Source organism: Carcharhinus amblyrhynchos, chromosome 5 (assembly GCF_965287045.1).
Source record: "Carcharhinus amblyrhynchos chromosome 5, sCarAmb.v2.hapA, whole genome shotgun sequence".
Lineage (NCBI taxonomy): Eukaryota > Metazoa > Chordata > Chondrichthyes > Carcharhiniformes > Carcharhinidae > Carcharhinus > Carcharhinus amblyrhynchos.
In genome coordinates this window covers 116,193,355-116,211,481 of record NC_137328.1, presented here as the reverse complement: position 1 = coordinate 116,211,481, position 18,127 = coordinate 116,193,355, and the positions used below count along the sequence as shown (strand labels likewise).

Here is an 18,127-nt window from a genome sequence, read left to right as displayed (position 1 = left end):
AGCCTCTCCTCATAGCTCAACCCCCTCAACTCCGGTATCAGCCTAGTAAACCTCCTCTGCACTCCCTCCAAGGCCAAAATATCCTTGCGTAAGTGCGGTGACCAAAACTGCACACAGTACTCCAGCTGCGGCCTCACCAGTACCCTATAAAGCTGCAGCAAGACCTCCCTACTTTTATATTCAATCCCCCTCGCTTTGAAGGCCAGCATCCCATTCGCCTTCCTGACCACCTGCTGCACCTGCAGGCTGGGTTTTTGCGACTCATGCACAAGGACCCCGAGGTCCCTCTGCACCGTCGCCTGCTGCAGTTTTTCGCCCCGTAAGTAATACTCCTTCCTACCATTATTCCTACCAAAGTGGACAACCTCACATTGGCCAACATTAAATTCCATTTGCCATTTCCTGGCCCATTCGCCCAGCCTATCTAGATCCTTCTGCAGACTCTCCACACCCTCCGCGCAATTTGCCGTTCCACCAATCTTGGTGTCATCAGCAAATTTCGACACCATACACTCGGTTCCCTCCTCCAGATCCTCTAGAGGATTGACAGCCAATCCTCTATCCACGCTAACACCCTACCCCCAACTCCATGCCCCCTGACCTTCTGCAATAACCTCTTGAGAGGCACCTTGTCAAACGCCTTCTGAAAAGCAAGAAACACCACATCCACTGGCTCTCCTCTATCCACACATCCTCATAGAACTCCAATAAATTCGTCAGACACGGCTTCCCCCTAATGAAACTGTGCTGCGTCTGCTCTATCAAACAATTCTCCTCAAGATGCCTCGCTATTTTGTCCTTGATCACGGATTCTAACATTTTACCTACAACAGACGGTAAACTAACCGGCCTGTAATTCCCTGCCTTTTGCCTGCCACCCTTCTTAAACAACGGCGTAACATTAGCCGTTTTCCAATGTTTGTATCTTTTCCCCGACGGAAGAAGGTAGAAGAGAGTATGTCCGGGGTGTGTGGAGTCCTTAATTATGCTGGCTGCTTTTCTGAGGCAGCTGGAAATGTAGACAGAGTCAATAGATTGGAGGCTGGTTTGAGAGATGGATTGGGCTTTATTCATGGTCCTTTGTAGTTTCTTATAGTCTTGGGCAGAGCAGGAGCCAGACCAAGCTGTGATACAACCAGAAAGAATGCTTTCTCTAGTGCATCTGTAAAAGTTGGTGAGTGTCGTAGCTGACACACCAAGTTTCCTAAGTCTTCTGAGAAAGTAGAGGCATTGGTGGGCTTTCTTAACTATAGTGTTGGCATGGGGGCGTGGGGAAATCAAGACAGGTTGTAGGTGATCTGGACACCTAAAAACCTGAAGCTTAAACTGTCTGTTTTCTCAGACAATTCCATGCTGCTAATTTGGAACATTGACTTGATTTTGAGAGCTTGCTGTCCTCAAATTGGCTGCCATGTTTCTGCATTGCATCAGTGACTTTACTGGCTGTGAAATGAGATCTCCTGAGGTTGCAAAAGGCACTGTGTTTAGTTTTGTTCTCATGCCACATTGGTAAAACTCCAACTGGAACCGCAGCTGCATCCCTTGTTTCTTTTATGTTCTGGAGCTCAGGGGAGCAGGTTTTTTTTTGTAAAAGAGAAACCTTTGATCGGAATGCTTTTGAGTGCAAATTTAAAGCATGTCCAATCAGCCCAGTGATTGGATTTCAGGCATTTGAAATTGTGCTGTGCGTTCATGCAGATGAATACTTTGAATTTTGTCTTGATATATTGAGTTGACCTGTTTCAAACAGATTTGTTAATATGCCTGCTAAAATAATAGGCCCGACCGCCGCTGTGATGGTGAGGGTTGGCTAGTTGCGAACGCATTTTTCTTTAAGCCAGCCCTGCTTGCCCTAAGGTTGACTGATTTTGATTCTGCTTTGACCCAAACCATTGAGACCATTGGCCCTTTTTGTTGTTTCTAGCTCGTGCTACCACATTCACTGATGTAGAAAGAGAAAATGCCGGAATTACCCAGTTGCACAGATAGCATCTAGAGAGAGAGGAAGAGAGAGTGGAGAGTAAAACAATACTTCATCAGAAATGAAAGCTTTCAGCTTCACTTCATCTGTTAGTCACTGCCTTTCATACGCCTTACTTTTCCTTAACCAACCAGGCAGCATCTGTGGCATGAGAAACAAGAGTCATCATTTCTGTCTGATGACCTTTCACCCCAAGCTGATGGAAGTTCATCGACCTGTTAACTCTGCTCCCCTCTCCACAGATGCTACCACACAAGTGTATCTGGCATTTTCTGTTTAGAATTCAGATTCCCAGCAACCACGGTGCTTGGAAGATAATGGGTGGGATTTTCCGACCCTGCTCACCCCAACGCTGGAAAATCTCGCCTGAGGTTAACAGATCTTTGCACGCTCCATTTCCTGTCCTGTACGATTCCCGTGGCTGGTGGGACGGGAAGATTTCCCCAATGTTTTTCTTTGATGTATTCAATTAATATCCTTTCACATGGCCTGAAGTTAACCTCAGCTGTCTAACAATTACTGGTGTTTGCTTACAACTAGGCTGAAGCTCAATCTCCCAACACCTCCTCTCTCGTGCATTCCCCAGCCCCCCTCCATTCCGATCCCCAGATTCAGTTTTCCAGTGGAGTTGGATAATGAAAACTGCAAACCCCTCTGGCATAAAGGTTTTACTTTCTGGTTTGATGCATTTGCATTTCATGGATGGTGAACGCCCTGTGATTTTGTTTACGTTTGTTCTGTTTGCAACCAAAACTTCAGAAATGGTTCAAGGAAACAATTCGTCACAGTTTTGGCAACCAACAACTCAAATGCAAGTTCCAACACCCACAAGCTACTCTGCTTTATGATCATAGTCTTCATTAAATCCCTACAGTGCTGAAGGAGGCCATTTGCCCCATCAAGTCTGCACCAGTCACAATCCCACCCAGGCCCAATTCCCATAATCCCACACATTTTTCCTGCTAATCCCCCTGAAACAAAGGTGCAGTTGAGCATGGACCCAACCTTCACATCTTTGGACTGTGGGAGGAAATTGGAGCATCCGGAGGAAACCCATGCATTCACAGAGAGAATGTGCAAACTCCACACAGACTGAAACCGGAATTAAACCTGGGTCCCTGGCGCTGTGAGGCAGCTGTGCTAATCAGTGCACCACCATGCAGCCTGGTCTCATAGAAACAGAGAACATTACAGCACAGTACAGGCCCTTCGGCCCTCAATGTTGTGCCGAGCTATGTCCAATCCCAAGATCAAGCTATCCCCTCCCTATAATTCTGGAGTGCTCCATGTGTCTATCCAATAATTGCTTGAAAGTTCCTAAAATGACCGACTCCACTATCACAGCAGTCCATTCCACACCCCAACCACTCTCTGAGTAAAGAATCTACCTTGGACATCTCTCCTATATCTCCCACCATGAACCTTATAATTATGCCCCCTAGTAACAGCTATATCCACCCGAGAAACTTAATGAGGCAACAACTCACTGAGACTCATTCAACAGCACCTTCCAAACTCCTGATGTCAACTAGGGAGGCGATAGCCAAGTGATATTGTCACTGACTATTAAACCCAGCTCATGTTCTGGGGACCTGGGTTTGAGTCTGACCACGGCAGATAGTGGAATTTGAAGTCAATAAAAAAAGGTTGAGTTTAAGAATCTACTGATGACCATGAAACCATTGTCAATTGTCAGAAAAACCCATCTGGTTCCCTTTGGGGAAGGAAGTCTGCCATCCTCACCTGGTCTGGCCTACTTGTAACTCCAAAGCCACAGCAATGTGGTTGACTCTCAACTGACTTCGGGCAACTAGGGACGGGCAATAAATACTGGCCAGCTAGCAATACCCATGCCCCACAAATGAGTAAAAAAAACATTTACATGGATGAGGGCAGCAGATACATGGGAACACCTCCAACTGCAATTTATCCTCCAAGTTACATATCACCCTGGTATAGGTTCCTGTTCCTTTGGTATCACTGTGTCAAAACCCTGGAACTCGCAATCTAACAGCCCCATGTGTATACTGACACCACACAGAGTGCTGCGGTTCAAGAATGTGGCTTGTCACATTCTTCTCAAGGACAAATAGGATTGGGGAATAAATGCTGCCCTATACAGAAGTTGAAACCCATGTTTTCTTGTCCAAGATTCCCTGTTTAATTTGACCTACTTGTGAGTTACACTGCAGTGCAAGTCAATCAAGTAACCTCTACCTGATTTCAACACCCGGTGACGTTAAATCCTTCCGCTTTATCTCTCATGCTGATGTCCCAGGATGTCCCCAAAGTTTCTCCTGCACAGGAACATACAAATTAGGAGCAGGAGTAGGCCACTTGGTCCTGAGAACCTGTTCTCCCTATGAATAGAGTCATGGCTGATCCGATTATATCCTCAACGCCACATTCTTGCCTACCTCCGATAACTGTTCACCCACTTGGTAATCAAGAATCTATCTCGCTTTGCCTTCAAAATATTCAAAGAGCGGGATTTTCCAGCCTGGAAATCCTGCCTGAGGTCAATGGACCTTTACATGGTCCCCTCTCCCTTATCCCATCCACTGTGATTCCCGCTGGGGGCGAGATGCGAAAATCTCTCCCAAAGGCTCTGGGAGGGATTTTCCACTCCTATTCCTGGAGGGTGGGATTAGCGGTGGGGCGGAAGAGTCCACGGGAGTCCCAAAGCACATTTTACATCGCCAATGATGTAACGGGGTACCCCTGATAAGTAAGTGTGATTATCTGGCCTTTACTCCTGATAGCTGATTCACATCAATGTGAGTCACAACGGGACCCTACGACATGCACCCTGGTGAGCAGAACCCGCTGGAAGTGTACGGGTGAATACCAGAAGGCATTGCCTGGGGAAAGTCCAGGGCACTGCCAAGATAATGCAGCTGAGAGTGGTGGGGCATTGTCCAGGCAGTTCGATGGGCAGTGCTGGGGTCAGGGACAAGTGCCAGAATTAGCAGTCAGCACCAGAGCAGTTCCAGTGTAGAATGGACTTTTAATTCCAGACATTCCACCATCTGTGATTCAAAGCTGGGTTCCAGGTCTCCAGAGGATTACCCTGGGTCCCTAGAGTACTAGGCCAGAGACATACCACCGTGCCACCACCTCCCAGTCTTCCATCTGTGTACCATCTACAAGATTCACCGCAGGAAGTTACCAAGGTTCCTTCAGCAGCACCTTCCAATTCCATGGCCACGACCATCTGGAAGGACAACAGCAGCAGATACCCGGAAACGCCACCACCTGGAGGTTGCCCTCCAAGTCGCTCACCATCCCGACTTGGAAATATATCACCGTTCCTTCATTGTTGCTGGGTCAAAACCCTGGAATTGTCTCCCGAACAGCACTGCGGGTGTACCTACACCTCAGGGACCGCCTTGGAAAAGCAGCCAACATAATTAAGGACCTCACGCACCCGAACATTCTCTCTTCCATCTTTTCCAGTCGGGAAAAAGATACAAAAGTCTGAGGGCACGTACCAATCGACTCAAGAACAGCTTCTTTCCTTCTGCCATCAGACTTTTGAATGGATCTACCTCACATTAAGTTTATTTTTCTCTACATCCTAGCTATGTCAGTAACACTACATTCTGCATTCTCTCCTTTCCTTCTGTATGAATGGTATGCTTTGTCTGTATAGTACACAAGAAACAATACTTTTCAATATATGTTAATGCATGTGATAAAAATAAATCAAATCAAGTATTAGTCAGAATTGACCCGACAGCAGGACTGCATCAACAGTACCACTGTTACCAAGATGAAGGAGAGAGTCTCCCCGAGGTGCCTTCAAACATGAGGTAAGTTTCTTTCAGAAAGCCAGGGTCAGACAGGCCCTGGTGATCCAGTTTTGGGTGGGAAGCTTCACATCCCAGCAATGGTGCTGTGGGGATGGCTATCGATGTCGGAGGGACCCTCCCTGGGCCACGTTTGCCTGCCAGGTGGGAAGTGAGGAAATTTTTCTTCTACAGTCAGTTGTTACAATCTGAAATGCAGCAGCTGAAAGGGTAATGGAAACAAATTGAATAATAACTTTCAAAAGGAAGTTGGGTAAAGTGCTTGAAGAGAAACTTGCCAAGTAATAGCAGGTGAGTGTGACTAACTGGATAGCTCTTTCAAAGATGCAGCACCATCACAGCTGGCAGAATGGCCTCTTTCTGTACAGCCCGATCCCACTTCCATACTTCATTCCCAAAACCATCTTTCTCTAAATCAAGATTCACTCGAGCATCTTGCAAATTTTTGGCGTCCTACTTGTCACGTGGTATTAACAATCTTTGCCATTTGCGTTGCCAGTTTTTAATTCATTCCAGTAGGTTCATTTAGTTAAATGGCCAGAATACAGTGCAGAATAACACCATCAGGCCTGGTTCAATTCCTGTGTCAGGGAGTTCCTGGCACCTTGCTCCCAGAGTACTCATTGGAATTTCACAAGAACATAAGAACATAAGAAATAGGAGCAGGAGTAGGCCATCCAGCCCTTCGAGCCTGCCCCGCCATTCAATAAGATCATGGCTGATCTGTTGTGGCTCTGTTCCACCTTCCCGCCCTCTCCCCATAACCCTTAATCCCCTCTCTTATCAAAAACCCATCAACCCGCGTCTTAAAAATATTTAGCGAGGCAGCCTCCACCACTTCAACGGGCAGAGAATTCCAGAGATTCACCACCCTTTGAGTGAAGAAGTTCCTCCTCAACTCCGTTCTAAACCACCTCCCCTTTATCTTGAGGCTGTGCCCCCTAGTCCTACTGACTTTTTTGAGCGGAAAGAGTCTCTCCACCTCTATCCTATCCATCCCATTCATCATCTTATACATCTCAATGAGATCTCCCCTCATTCTTCTAAACTCTAACGAGTACAAGCCTAGTTTATTCAGCCTCTCCTCATAGCTCAATCCCCTCAACTCCGGTATCAGCCTAGTAAACCTCCTCTGCACTCCCTCCAAGGCCAAAATATCTTTGCGCAGGTGCGGCGCCCAAAACTGCACACAGTACTCCAGCTGCGGCCTCACCAATGCCCTATGCAGCTGCAGCAAGACCTCCCTACTTTTATATTCAATCCCCCTCGCTATGAAGGCCAGCATCCCATTCGCCTTCCTGACCACCTGCTGCACCTGCAAGCTGGGTTTTTCGTATTTAGAAGAATGAGAGGGGGATCTTGGAGAAACATATAAGCTTATGAAGGGAATAGATAAGATAAAAGCAGGGAAGTTGTTTCCACTGGTGGGTGAAACCAGAATAACGGGGCATAGCCTCACAATAAAGATTTAGGACTGAGTTGAGGAGGAACTTCTTCACCCAAAAGGTTGTGAATTTGTAGAATTCCTGCCCACTGAAGCAGTTGAGGCTACCTCATTGAATGTTTTTATATGCATGCGGGTGAGAAATTGGTGGATGGTTAGAGTGTGCTACAGACCAACAACGTGGGTTCAATCCCCATACTTGAATGTTTTTAAGGCAAGGATAGATAGATTTGTGAACAGTAAAGGAATTAAGGGTTATGGTGAACAGGCGGGAGAATGGAGCTGAGTTCGCAAAAGGATCAGACGTGGTCTTATTGAATGATGGAGCAGGCTCAAGGGCTATTCCTGCTCCTCATTCTTATGTCATATCATAGCATTAACCATGATTAGCAACCCTTGGACAACAAGGATGCTGTACTGTGAGAGATTACATTTAAGTAATCTGAAACATTGTAAGAGCTTTCAGACTGTTCAATACCCTTGGACAATAGACATATGAGTGTATAAACTGTGAAATGATTTTTACTGACCTTTCATTTGAGGCAGTGATGTGACGTCACAGGCCATAAACATAGATCTATCAGGCCCATACCTCTGATCGAACTCGGCTTTAGCAACAGCACCTTGTGCACGATTGATGTCACAGATAACGACCTAAAAGATGAAAATTAGACACTTTCACTAACTGTGGAAAGAAGCTGTAGAAAGAAATGAAAGACCAGTTATTCCAGTACATGTATCCCATTGTACAATTAATTTAAAAGTGGCAGGAATATCTTAAACACTCGGCCTTTTGCAATGTTCAAGTGAAGCCCAGCGCAAACTGGAGGAACAGCATCTCATCTTCCTATTGGGCACTTTACAGCCTTCTGGGCTGAACAATAAGTCTAACAGCCTCAAAGCACAAACTCTCCCCTCCACCTTCTCCCCCATTTCCACTCATTTTATTTCATTTTTTCTTTTCATCTCATTCATCCAGTTTTATCACTTTTTAATTCTCGGGCAGCACGGTGGCACAAGGGCGGCACGGTGGCACAGCTGCCTCGCAGCTCCGGGGAAAGGGGTTCAATTCCCGACTTGGGTCGCTGTCTGTGTGGAGTTTGCACGTTCTCCCCGTGTCTGTGTGGGTTTCCCCCGGGTGCTCCGATTTCCTCCCACAGTCCACAGATGTGCGAGTTGGGTCGATTGGCTATGTTAAATTGTCTCTTAGTGTCCCGGGATGTGTAGGTTCGAGGGATTAGTGGGGTAAACGTGTGGAGTTATGGGGATAGAGCCTAGCTGGGATTGCTGTCGGTGCAGACTCAATGGACTGAATGACCTCCTTCTGCACTGCCAGGGTCCTGTGATCATTTCTATGAATTCCCATCTTTTATTTTTCCGCTTCTGAAATCCACTCTCCATCTTGACTTCTAACCCTCACCCACCCTTATCACCCCCAAGGCCAATTGCCACATTCCCCAGGCAGTCCCCTAACGATCTGTACCTTTGTTCTGCCATTCACGCATTCCGATCTCTTGATGGACACTCTTAGTACCTTTCTCAGCCTTTATCACCCCTATTTACAGTCCCTTTGTCCAATTAAGCCGCCCCTCCCCACTCCCACAGTATAAATCCTGTCTGATTTTCTTTGCCTTCAGCTCTGACGAAGTGTCGTCCATCTTAAAATGTTGGCTCCATTCTCTGTCCACAGACACTGTCAGACACGCTGAGTTTCTCCAGCATTTTCTGTTTTTGTTTCAGATTCCAGCATCCGCAATATTTCACCTTTACCTTTATTGGTTTTTGGCATTCTTTTGTTTTCTGTTTCTTTATACTTCCACGGGATATGAACCACCGTTTGGTGCCCATTCCTATTTGCCTCCTGAACTATTTTCAGAGGGCATTTAATAGTCAACCACATAGCTGTGGGTCTGGAATCACAATGTAGGCCAGGCCAGGTATGGATGGCAGATTTCCTTCCTAAAGGGCAATTGTTAAATCAGGTGGGTTTTTCCCACAATTGACAATGGTTTAATGGTCATGGTGATGCCACAGCACCAGGAACACAGGTTCAATATTGGCCTTGGGTGACTGTCTGTGTGGAGTTTGCATGTTCTCCCCATGTCTGCATGGGCCTTCTCCAGGTGCTTTGGTTTCCCCCCCCAACACTGTGCAGCTTAGGTGGATTGTCCATGCTAAATTGTCCCTTGGTGCCCAAAGATGTGTCAATTAGGGGGATTAGAGGGGTAAATGCTTGGGGTAATGTGGATAAGGCAGGGGGTTGGACTGGGGTTAGATGCTGTGTTGGTGAGTCAGTGCAGACTCAATGGGCTGAATGGCCTCCTTTTGCACTGTAGGGCTCCTATGATTTTATTCAATGATTAGACTAATTATTAGTGGCTTTAATTCCAGATTTTTATTGCCATGGTGGAATTTGAACCCGGGCCCCCAGAGCATTACCTGGGTCTCTGGATTACTAGTCTGGTGACTGTACCACTGCATCTTCATGACAACAATAGAACGAAAGAGCGTTTTATGTCCTCAGGATGATCTAAGGTACTGCAAAGCCAGTGAGGTATTTTTGATATGTTGCCTTAGCTGCGATGTTGAAAAACTATGAAAGCTGACAAAGAGAAGCCTAGAATTCTACAGTACAGAAGGAGGCCATTCGGCCCATTGAGTCCATACTGACCACAATCCTACCCTGGCCCTATTTCCGTAACCCCATACATTTACCCTGATAATCCCCCTGACCCTAGGGGCAAATTAGCCTGGCAAATCAACCTAACCTGCGCACCTTTGGACTGTGGGAGGAAAAACTTGGAGGAAGCCCAAGCATACATGGGGAGAATGTGCAAACTCCACATAGACCATGTCTACCAAGACGGGGATCGAACCCGGGTCTCTGGCGTCGTGGGCACCAGGGCTAAACACTGTGCCACCATGCTGCCCACAGTCAGGTCAGGTCCGAACTCTATGCCTGCAGCCAAGATGCATCTCAGATAGGCTGAATTCAAGTCTGCATAATGCTTAGCAATTGGATAAAGCTTTCAAAATCTGTAAGGTCCGGGTCTTCTATGCTTCCTGGAATGTTTGAAGATAAGTCTTTCGATCAGCGAGGTTAAATCATTAGCCGTTGCAGACATTGTCAAAGCATGTTACTAATCTATTTACGTCTGGGGAACAGATTTTATCTGGGTGCTAAAAATATCAGCACGATCGAGATTAAACAAAACAAAGGCCCTCCGCGCGACAGATCTTTATGAAAGAATGTGATCACACATACACTGCCCCCAGAGTTTCTTATTCCATTTGTTCCACGTGTTTATCGTATCTACAGATTCCACCGTTGTAGCTTATGCAACTCAGCTCCTGCTGTTGATCGTAAAGAAAGATCAAATAAAAATGGGTTCCTGAGAGACCTTCCATCACTTTGTAGTGACATTGACCCAAGACAGTGCCGAAATTTCCTGGGAGCTTGCCACTCCTCTATCTACGGTGGAAAAGGCATACGGAACGCACGCCTTTATCAATCGAGGCATGGATTACTAAACAGGGGAGTCACTTTGGAGTTGTATAGAACTTTGGTGAGGCCACAGCTGTGTGTAATTCTGGTGTGGGTGTGCCGGCGTTGGACTGGGGTAACCACAGTAAAAAGTCTGACAACACCAGGTTTTAGTCCAACCGATTTATTTGATAGTAAACTCACAAGCTTTCGAGGGGACTCCCTCTTCGTCAGGTGAATGGAGAGAACTCTGATCGAGGTGTACAAAATTGAGAGTCGTGGACAAAGTGGATAAGGAGCAACTATTCCCCTTAGTTGAAGGGTCAGTCACGAGGGGGATGTAGGTTCAAAGTGAGGGGCAGGAGATTTAGGGAGGCTGTGAGGAAAAACCCTTTCACCCAGAGGGTGGTGACAGTCTGAAATGCGCTGCCTGGAAGGGTGGTAGAGAGGGGGGGGGTTGCCTCACACCCTTTAAAAAGTATCCATATGAGCACTTGTGCTGACAGATGGGATTAAAATTTATTTATTAGTCATAAATAAGGCTTATATTAACACTGCAATGAAGTTACTGTGAAACTCCCCTGGTCGTCACACTCCAGCAGCTGTTCAGTTCAGTGCACCGAACCAGTGCATCTTTCAGAATGTGGGAGGAAACCGGAGCACCCGGAGGAAACTCGCACAGACATGGGGAGAATGTGCAAACTCCACACAGGCAGTGACCCAAGCTGGGAATGGAACCCAGGTCCCTGGAGCTGCGGGGCAGCAGTGCTAACTACTGTGCTACCGTGCCACCCGTGGGAGTCAGGTGGGGGTTCAGGTGTTTTTATGTGTCGGTGCGGACTCAACGGGCCTTAGGGAATTACTTGGAAAATTCACAATGACGTTATCATAAAAATCGCTGTATGATTTTATGATAACGTAATTGTGAATTTTCCATGCAATTCGGGTTTCCGCCCACATTCCCGGTATGTTTAATCTTTTAAGTTTATTTATTAGTGTCACAAGTCGGCTTGCACTAACACTGCAATGAAGTTCCTGTGAAATGCCCCTGGTCGCCACACTCCAATGTCTGTTCGGGTACACTGAGGGAGAATTTAGCACGGCCAATGCACCTAACCGGCAAGTCTCTCGGACTGTGGGAGGAAACTGGAGCACCCGGAGGAAACCCACGCAGAAACAGAGAGAACATGCAGAAAGTGACCCAAGTCGGGAATCGAACCCAAGTACCTGGCACTGTGCGGCAGCAGTGCTAACCACTACGTCACCGGTGGCAGACCAAGAGGTAGTTCCGAGGAACTTCACAGAAACTGTGAGAACAAGAGTGTTGACGTTGGCAAGTGCACTGCAGTGTGCCTTCTTCATTCAACTGTACTTCAAGTAAAAAGTTAAATGAAGTAGCAAACAACATTTGTATGAAATTAAAACAGATGACAAACACGTCCTTCAGTTAAAAAAAAATCACCGTATGTTAAAGTGCCAAAATAACAGTCTGTACTAAAGTAAAAGGAAGTACTTCCTTCCTTTTACATGAGGAGTTCAGGACTGCAGATGTAGAGAGTTAACTACTCATAGTAACAGGGGCAATCAGCCCCTCAAACCTTTTTCAATCATTCCAACACTAATATCATTATGTGGAGGTGCCGATGTTGGACTGGGGTGGGCACTTTAATCTGGTGTTGTGAGACTTCTTACAATATCATTACCATCATTGTGGGTGGGATTCTCCGGTCCCATCTGTGGCTGCCCCACTGTAAGTGAGAAGGGAAAATTTGGCGTTCCAGCCAACATCTCACTCATCTTGAGAGGCACTTGAGCATCCCAACTGTGGACGAGATGGAGATTTCCAGCGTCTATCACTTGCCTTGGCTCCATATCCTTTTGCCCCATTGTCTAACACGAGCCTATCAATCTCGATTGTAAAATTATTGCTGAAAACGCAAATGAACTGTTGAACTTTTACATCCTGCACTTATCAGGACTGACACAAGAATACCAAATTTCAAAGAGGCTAACAATTTTCAAGCACAAGTTATACTGCATGAGAGGAGGATGCTGATGGATTGGCAAATGGACTCTGATTGCTCAAGTCGTTGCCATGGAGAATGTATTAGGGAACAGTCAAGTGCTAAGGACAAGATTCTCACTACTTTGTTTAAATTCAAACCACATATGTTGACCTTGGTTAGTTAGCATTGCCAAAGGGAACAAATCAGGGAGTGACTGTTCCCCCAAACTTTTGTTTAGTAGAAAGATCCCAAGTGTGTGGACATATTCTTTCTATTTGCAAAGGCCAGGGCCCTGTGTGTGAATATATGTAGTTTCTACATATATTTTTATTATTTGTGGGACATGAGCATTGCTGGCTAGCCAGCATTTATTGCCCATCCCTAGTTGCCCTTGTTTAGAGGGCAGTTGAGAGTCAACCACATTGCTGTCGCTCTGGAATCACATGAAGGCCAAATCAGATAAGGACAACAGATTTCCTTCCCCAAATTCATGAACCAGATCGGCTTTTCCAACAATCAACAATGCTTTCATGGTCATAAGTAGATTCTTAGTTCCAGATTTTTTTTTATTGAATTCAAATTCCACCATCTGCTGTGGAGGGATTTGAACCCAGGTCCCCAAAACCTTAGCCGAGTTTCTGGATTAATAGCCTAGTGATAATATCACTAAGCCATTGCTTCTCCTGTGTGTAAAAGTCACACACTGTGACCTGACTGATAAAATTGGTTTGTCAGTGTGATGCTTAGCACAATTAGAATACTCAAGTTCTGTACTGCCAAGTGATGGGTGGAAGATTGCTCCTCAGTCTTGTTTCAGGGAGTTAGATAACCATATTCACACTCCAGAGAACAGAGGGTGTGAGTGAGGCAAAACTTGCTTAGTGCTGATAGAGTGCTGCTCTGTTGTTCCAAAAAAAACAAAGAACAAAGAAAATTACAGCACAGGAACAGGCCCTTTGTCCCTCCAAGCCTGCACTGGCCATCCTACCCGACTGAATTAAAATCCCCTACTCTTCTGGAGACCATATCCCTCTATTCCCATCCTATTCATGTATTTGTCACGCCCCTTAAAAGTCACTACTGTATCTGCTTCCACTATTTCCCCTGGCAATGAGTTCCAGGCACCCACTATTTTCTGTATAAAAAATCTGCCTCATACATCTCCTTTAAACCTTGCCCCTCACACCTTGAAACTATGCCCCCTAGTAATTGACTCTTCCACCCTGGGAAAAAAACTTCTGACTATCCACTCTGTCCATGCCTCTCATAATCTTGCAGACTTCTATCGGGTCGCCCCTCAACCTCCGTTGTTCCAGTGAGAACAAATCAAGTTTCTCCAACCTCTCCTCATAGCTAATGCCCTCCATACCAGCCAACATCCTGATAAATCTTTTCTGTACTCTCTCCAAAGCCTCCACATCCTTCTGGTAGTGTGGTGACCAGAATTGAACACTATATTCCAAGTGTGGCCTAACTAAGGTTCTATAAAGCTGCAACATGACTTGCCAATTTTTTAAACTCAATGCCCTGGCCAATGAAGGCAAGCATGCCATATGCCTTCTTGACTACCTTCTCCACCTCATTGCCACTTTCAGTGGCCTGTGTACCTGTATACATAGATCTCTTTGCCTATCAACACTCTTAAGGATTCTGCCATTTACTGTATATTTCCTATCTGTGTTATATCTTCCAAAATGCATTACCTCACATTTGCCTGGATTAAACTCCATTTGCCATGTCTCTGCCCAAGTATCTAACTGATCGATATCCTGCTGTACCTTTGATAGTCCTTATCGCCATCTGCAAATCCACCAACTTTTGTGTAATCCGCAAACCTACTAATCAAACCAGTTACATTTTCCTCCAGATCATTCATATATATTACAAACAGCAAAGGTCCCAGCACTGATCCCTGAGGAACGCCGCTTGTCACAGCCCTCCATTCAGAAACACACCCTTCCACTGCTACCCTCTGTCTTCTTTGACCGAGTCACTTTTGTGTTGACCTTGCCAGCTCACCTCTGATCCCATGTGACTTCACCTTCTGCACCAGTCTGCCATGAGGGACCTTGTCAAAGGCCTTACTGAAGCCCGTGTTGATAATATCCACTGCCCTGTCCTCATCTATCATCTTCGTTACTTCCTCGAAAAACTCGATCAAGTTTATGAGACATGACCTCCCCTTCACAAAAACATGTTGCCTTTCACTAATACGTCCATTTATTTCCAAGTGGGAAATAAATCCTGTCTTGAGGACTCGTCTCCAATAATTTTCCTACTGCTGATGTAAGGTTCATCGGCCTGTAATTACCTGGATTATTCTTGCTACCCTTCTTAAACAAAGGAACAACACTGGCTATTCTCCAATCCTCTGGAATGTCCCCTATAGCCAGTGAGGATAGAAAGATTTCTCTCAAGGTCCCAGCAATTTCCTCCATTGCCTCTCTCAGTATTCTGGCATATATCCCATCAGGCCCTGGGGACTTGTCTACCTCAATGTTTCTCAAGAACCCCAATATTTTCTCCTTTTTGGTCTCGACATGACTCAAACTATCTACACACCCTTTCCCAGACTCATCATTCACCAAGTCCTTCTCTTTGGTGAATACTGACGCAAAGTACTCATTTAAGACTTTACACCAATGGTTCCCAACCTTTTATATTCCATGGCACATGTCTATTCCATAAAATAATTTTGAGGTAGACCTCTTAACTCCTTCGTCTTCTTTTCGTGATTTAATATTTTAAATCTCTTTCTGTTCTCTCTTTTTTTAACCTCTCCCCCTCTCTTCTCCAAGGATTTTTGTGCCTGTTTGAGTTTTCGTTTCCTGTGCGGATACTCGGACTTTTGTCTTCAGCTCCGAGTCCCGTTGATCACGTGCATGGGTCTGACCAACGTAAAAATCTAAACTGTACATGCGCAACTCTTTCCCAACTGGCACATGCGTGGGAGGCCCAAGTTTCAACAGGACTTGGAAACGCCGAGCACAGAGATGCAGATGAAGGTTGGTTTTAGATTAATTACATGAATTTTGAATCACTTTGAAACATGACGTGCTTGGGGTACTTAAATATATTTAAGTCACGGGTAGATAGGTTTTTGATGGATAGGGGGATTAAGGGTTATGGGGAGAAAACGGGAAAGTGGAACTGATCCACTTCAGATCAGCCATGATCTTATTGAATGGCGGGGCAGGCTCGAAGGGCTAGGTGGCCTACTCCTGATCCTATTTCTTATGTTCTTATGAGAGGGGGGTCTTCATGCTACAACAGTGAACCATGGGAACCACTGCTTCACACCGAGGCATTGACCTCCTCCGTAGCTGAACGTGAAATATCCCACAGTGTTTTATGAAAACAACAGGTCAATTCACCATGGTGTCTTGGCCACTTCTGGTCCCAACCCACCATAACCAGAAAAAAAAGAGGTTCACTCATCATTAACGCTGCTGTTTATGGGAGTTCGTGTGCTCGAATTTGCTGTTGCGGTTCCTACATTATAAGTCCAAAGCTGTGTGGGTTGGGTTGATTGGCCATGCTAAATTGACCCCAGTGACAGTGGGATTAGCAGAGTAAACATGTGGGGTTATGGGAATAGGGCCTGGGTGGGATTGTGGTCGCTGCAGACTCAATAGGCCGAACAGCCTCCTTCAGCACTGTCGGGATTCTGTGATAATAGTGATTGCAGATCAGAAAGTAATTCATACACTGTATTATATCTGGAGTTGGCAATATAAACTGGCCCTTCTCATTCCTGTAACTTTCTCATGCCCTACATACTTCCAAGAAATCAACCTTTAGAACATAGAACATAGAACACTACAGCACAAACAGGCCCTTCAGCCCACAAGTTGCGCCGATCATATCCATACCTACCAAGCCATAGAACTATCTGTAACTCCCAATCCCATTAGATCCCATATACTCATCCAGAAGTCCTTTAAAAGACCCCAGCGAGTTCGCCTCTACCACCACTGACGGCAGCCGATTCCACTCACTCACCACCCTCTGAGTGAAAAACTTACCCCTAACATCTCCTCTGTACTTGCTCCCCAGCACCTTAAATCTGTGTCCTCTCATAGCAACCATTTCAGCCCTGGGAAATAGCCTCCGAGAATCCACCCTATCTATTCTTCTCAACATTTTATAAACACTTTCTTTCATTCTAATTAAGGGCCCCTTGCACTCCGGACATTCTCTCTTCCACCTTCTTCTATCGGGTGAAGGATACAAATGTCTGAGATCATGTATCGACCGACTCAAGTACAGCTTCTTCCCTGCTGCCATCAGACTTTTGAATGGACCTACCTTGCATCAAGTTGGTCTTTCTCTACACCTAGCTTTGACTACGACATCCCATTCTCCATTCTCTCCTTTCCTTCTCTATGAACGGCATGCTTTGTCTATATTGCATGCAAGAAACAATACTTTTCACTGTATAATAATGCATATGACAATAGTAAATCAAATCAAATCCAACCTCTGGTCTCATGTATGTGCATCATTTCTTCTGCTTCACTATTATCAGCTGAATATGATTTTACAAGACTCATTGCCAAATAGTGCTTCATAATGCTTTTGCGAAGGGACATTTTATTACATTGAAGGTGCCAAACAAATGCAGTGTAATAACTTTAATGAGGTCCACAATGTGGATTCATTCAAATATGAATTCCCTGATTGAAACAATTAATATTGTCCAAGCCGGGAGCCCTGCAGAGATATATAATGAGGAGTGTCTGGGTTACTGGGACTCAGGGTGTATACTCTGTACTGGGAAGTACCTGTTTTAGTATTACCAAGTATTGTATAAAATCTGGACTTGGTGAAGGGACTCCAGCCACGTGGGAGTTACTTCATGCAGGTTCATGTTGTTTTAGTGTTGCCTCCCGTGCCTCCAGCTCCACCATTTTCTTTCAATACTCATTTTTTTAGTGTCTCAATTAGCTTGCATCCCACTGCCCCTAGTCCGCCACCCACCCCCCCCCCCCACCCCCTTTTCCCTCCACCTCCTGTCTGGTTTGACAATAAGGGCCCATTGGCGACACAGCTAAGCCTGTTCTATGTCCTTGCCCCAGGTTTAAAAACAAAATAAGGGTGGCATGGACAAGTTGGGCTGAAGGGCCTGTTTCCACGCTGTAAACCTCTATGACTTTATGAAATGCTGTATAAATGTCGGTACCAGATATTGTGTTTTGATGTGTAGTTCCTCGATTCCTTTTTGTTAATCATGGAAACATTCTCAGCTCGTGATAAACGCAGTGATTCACTATTTAGGAAGCAAATGATTAACTTTTGTAATTTTCATGTTGGTTTATGCACAGCAGCGGCAATATCTCACAACTGTTTTCAACTTGCTATTATTTCTCTATCCACCCCCTGGCCCATGAGGTATTTCTCTAC

At 45.5% G+C, this 18,127-nt stretch overlaps 1 protein-coding gene across 1 annotated transcript in view; it reads right to left on the bottom strand.

Annotated features, from left to right (window-relative positions):
- The window catches only part of LOC145343300 (15-hydroxyprostaglandin dehydrogenase [NAD(+)]-like), an 86,492-nt gene that overhangs the window by 51,391 nt on the left and 16,974 nt on the right, over positions 1 to 18,127 (bottom strand). Inside the window, exon 2 of the mRNA XM_080189454.1 lies at positions 7,765 to 7,888. Within this exon, the coding sequence (XP_080045580.1) occupies positions 7,765 to 7,888 (124 nt within the window). The remainder of the gene's footprint in view (positions 1 to 7,764; positions 7,889 to 18,127) is intronic.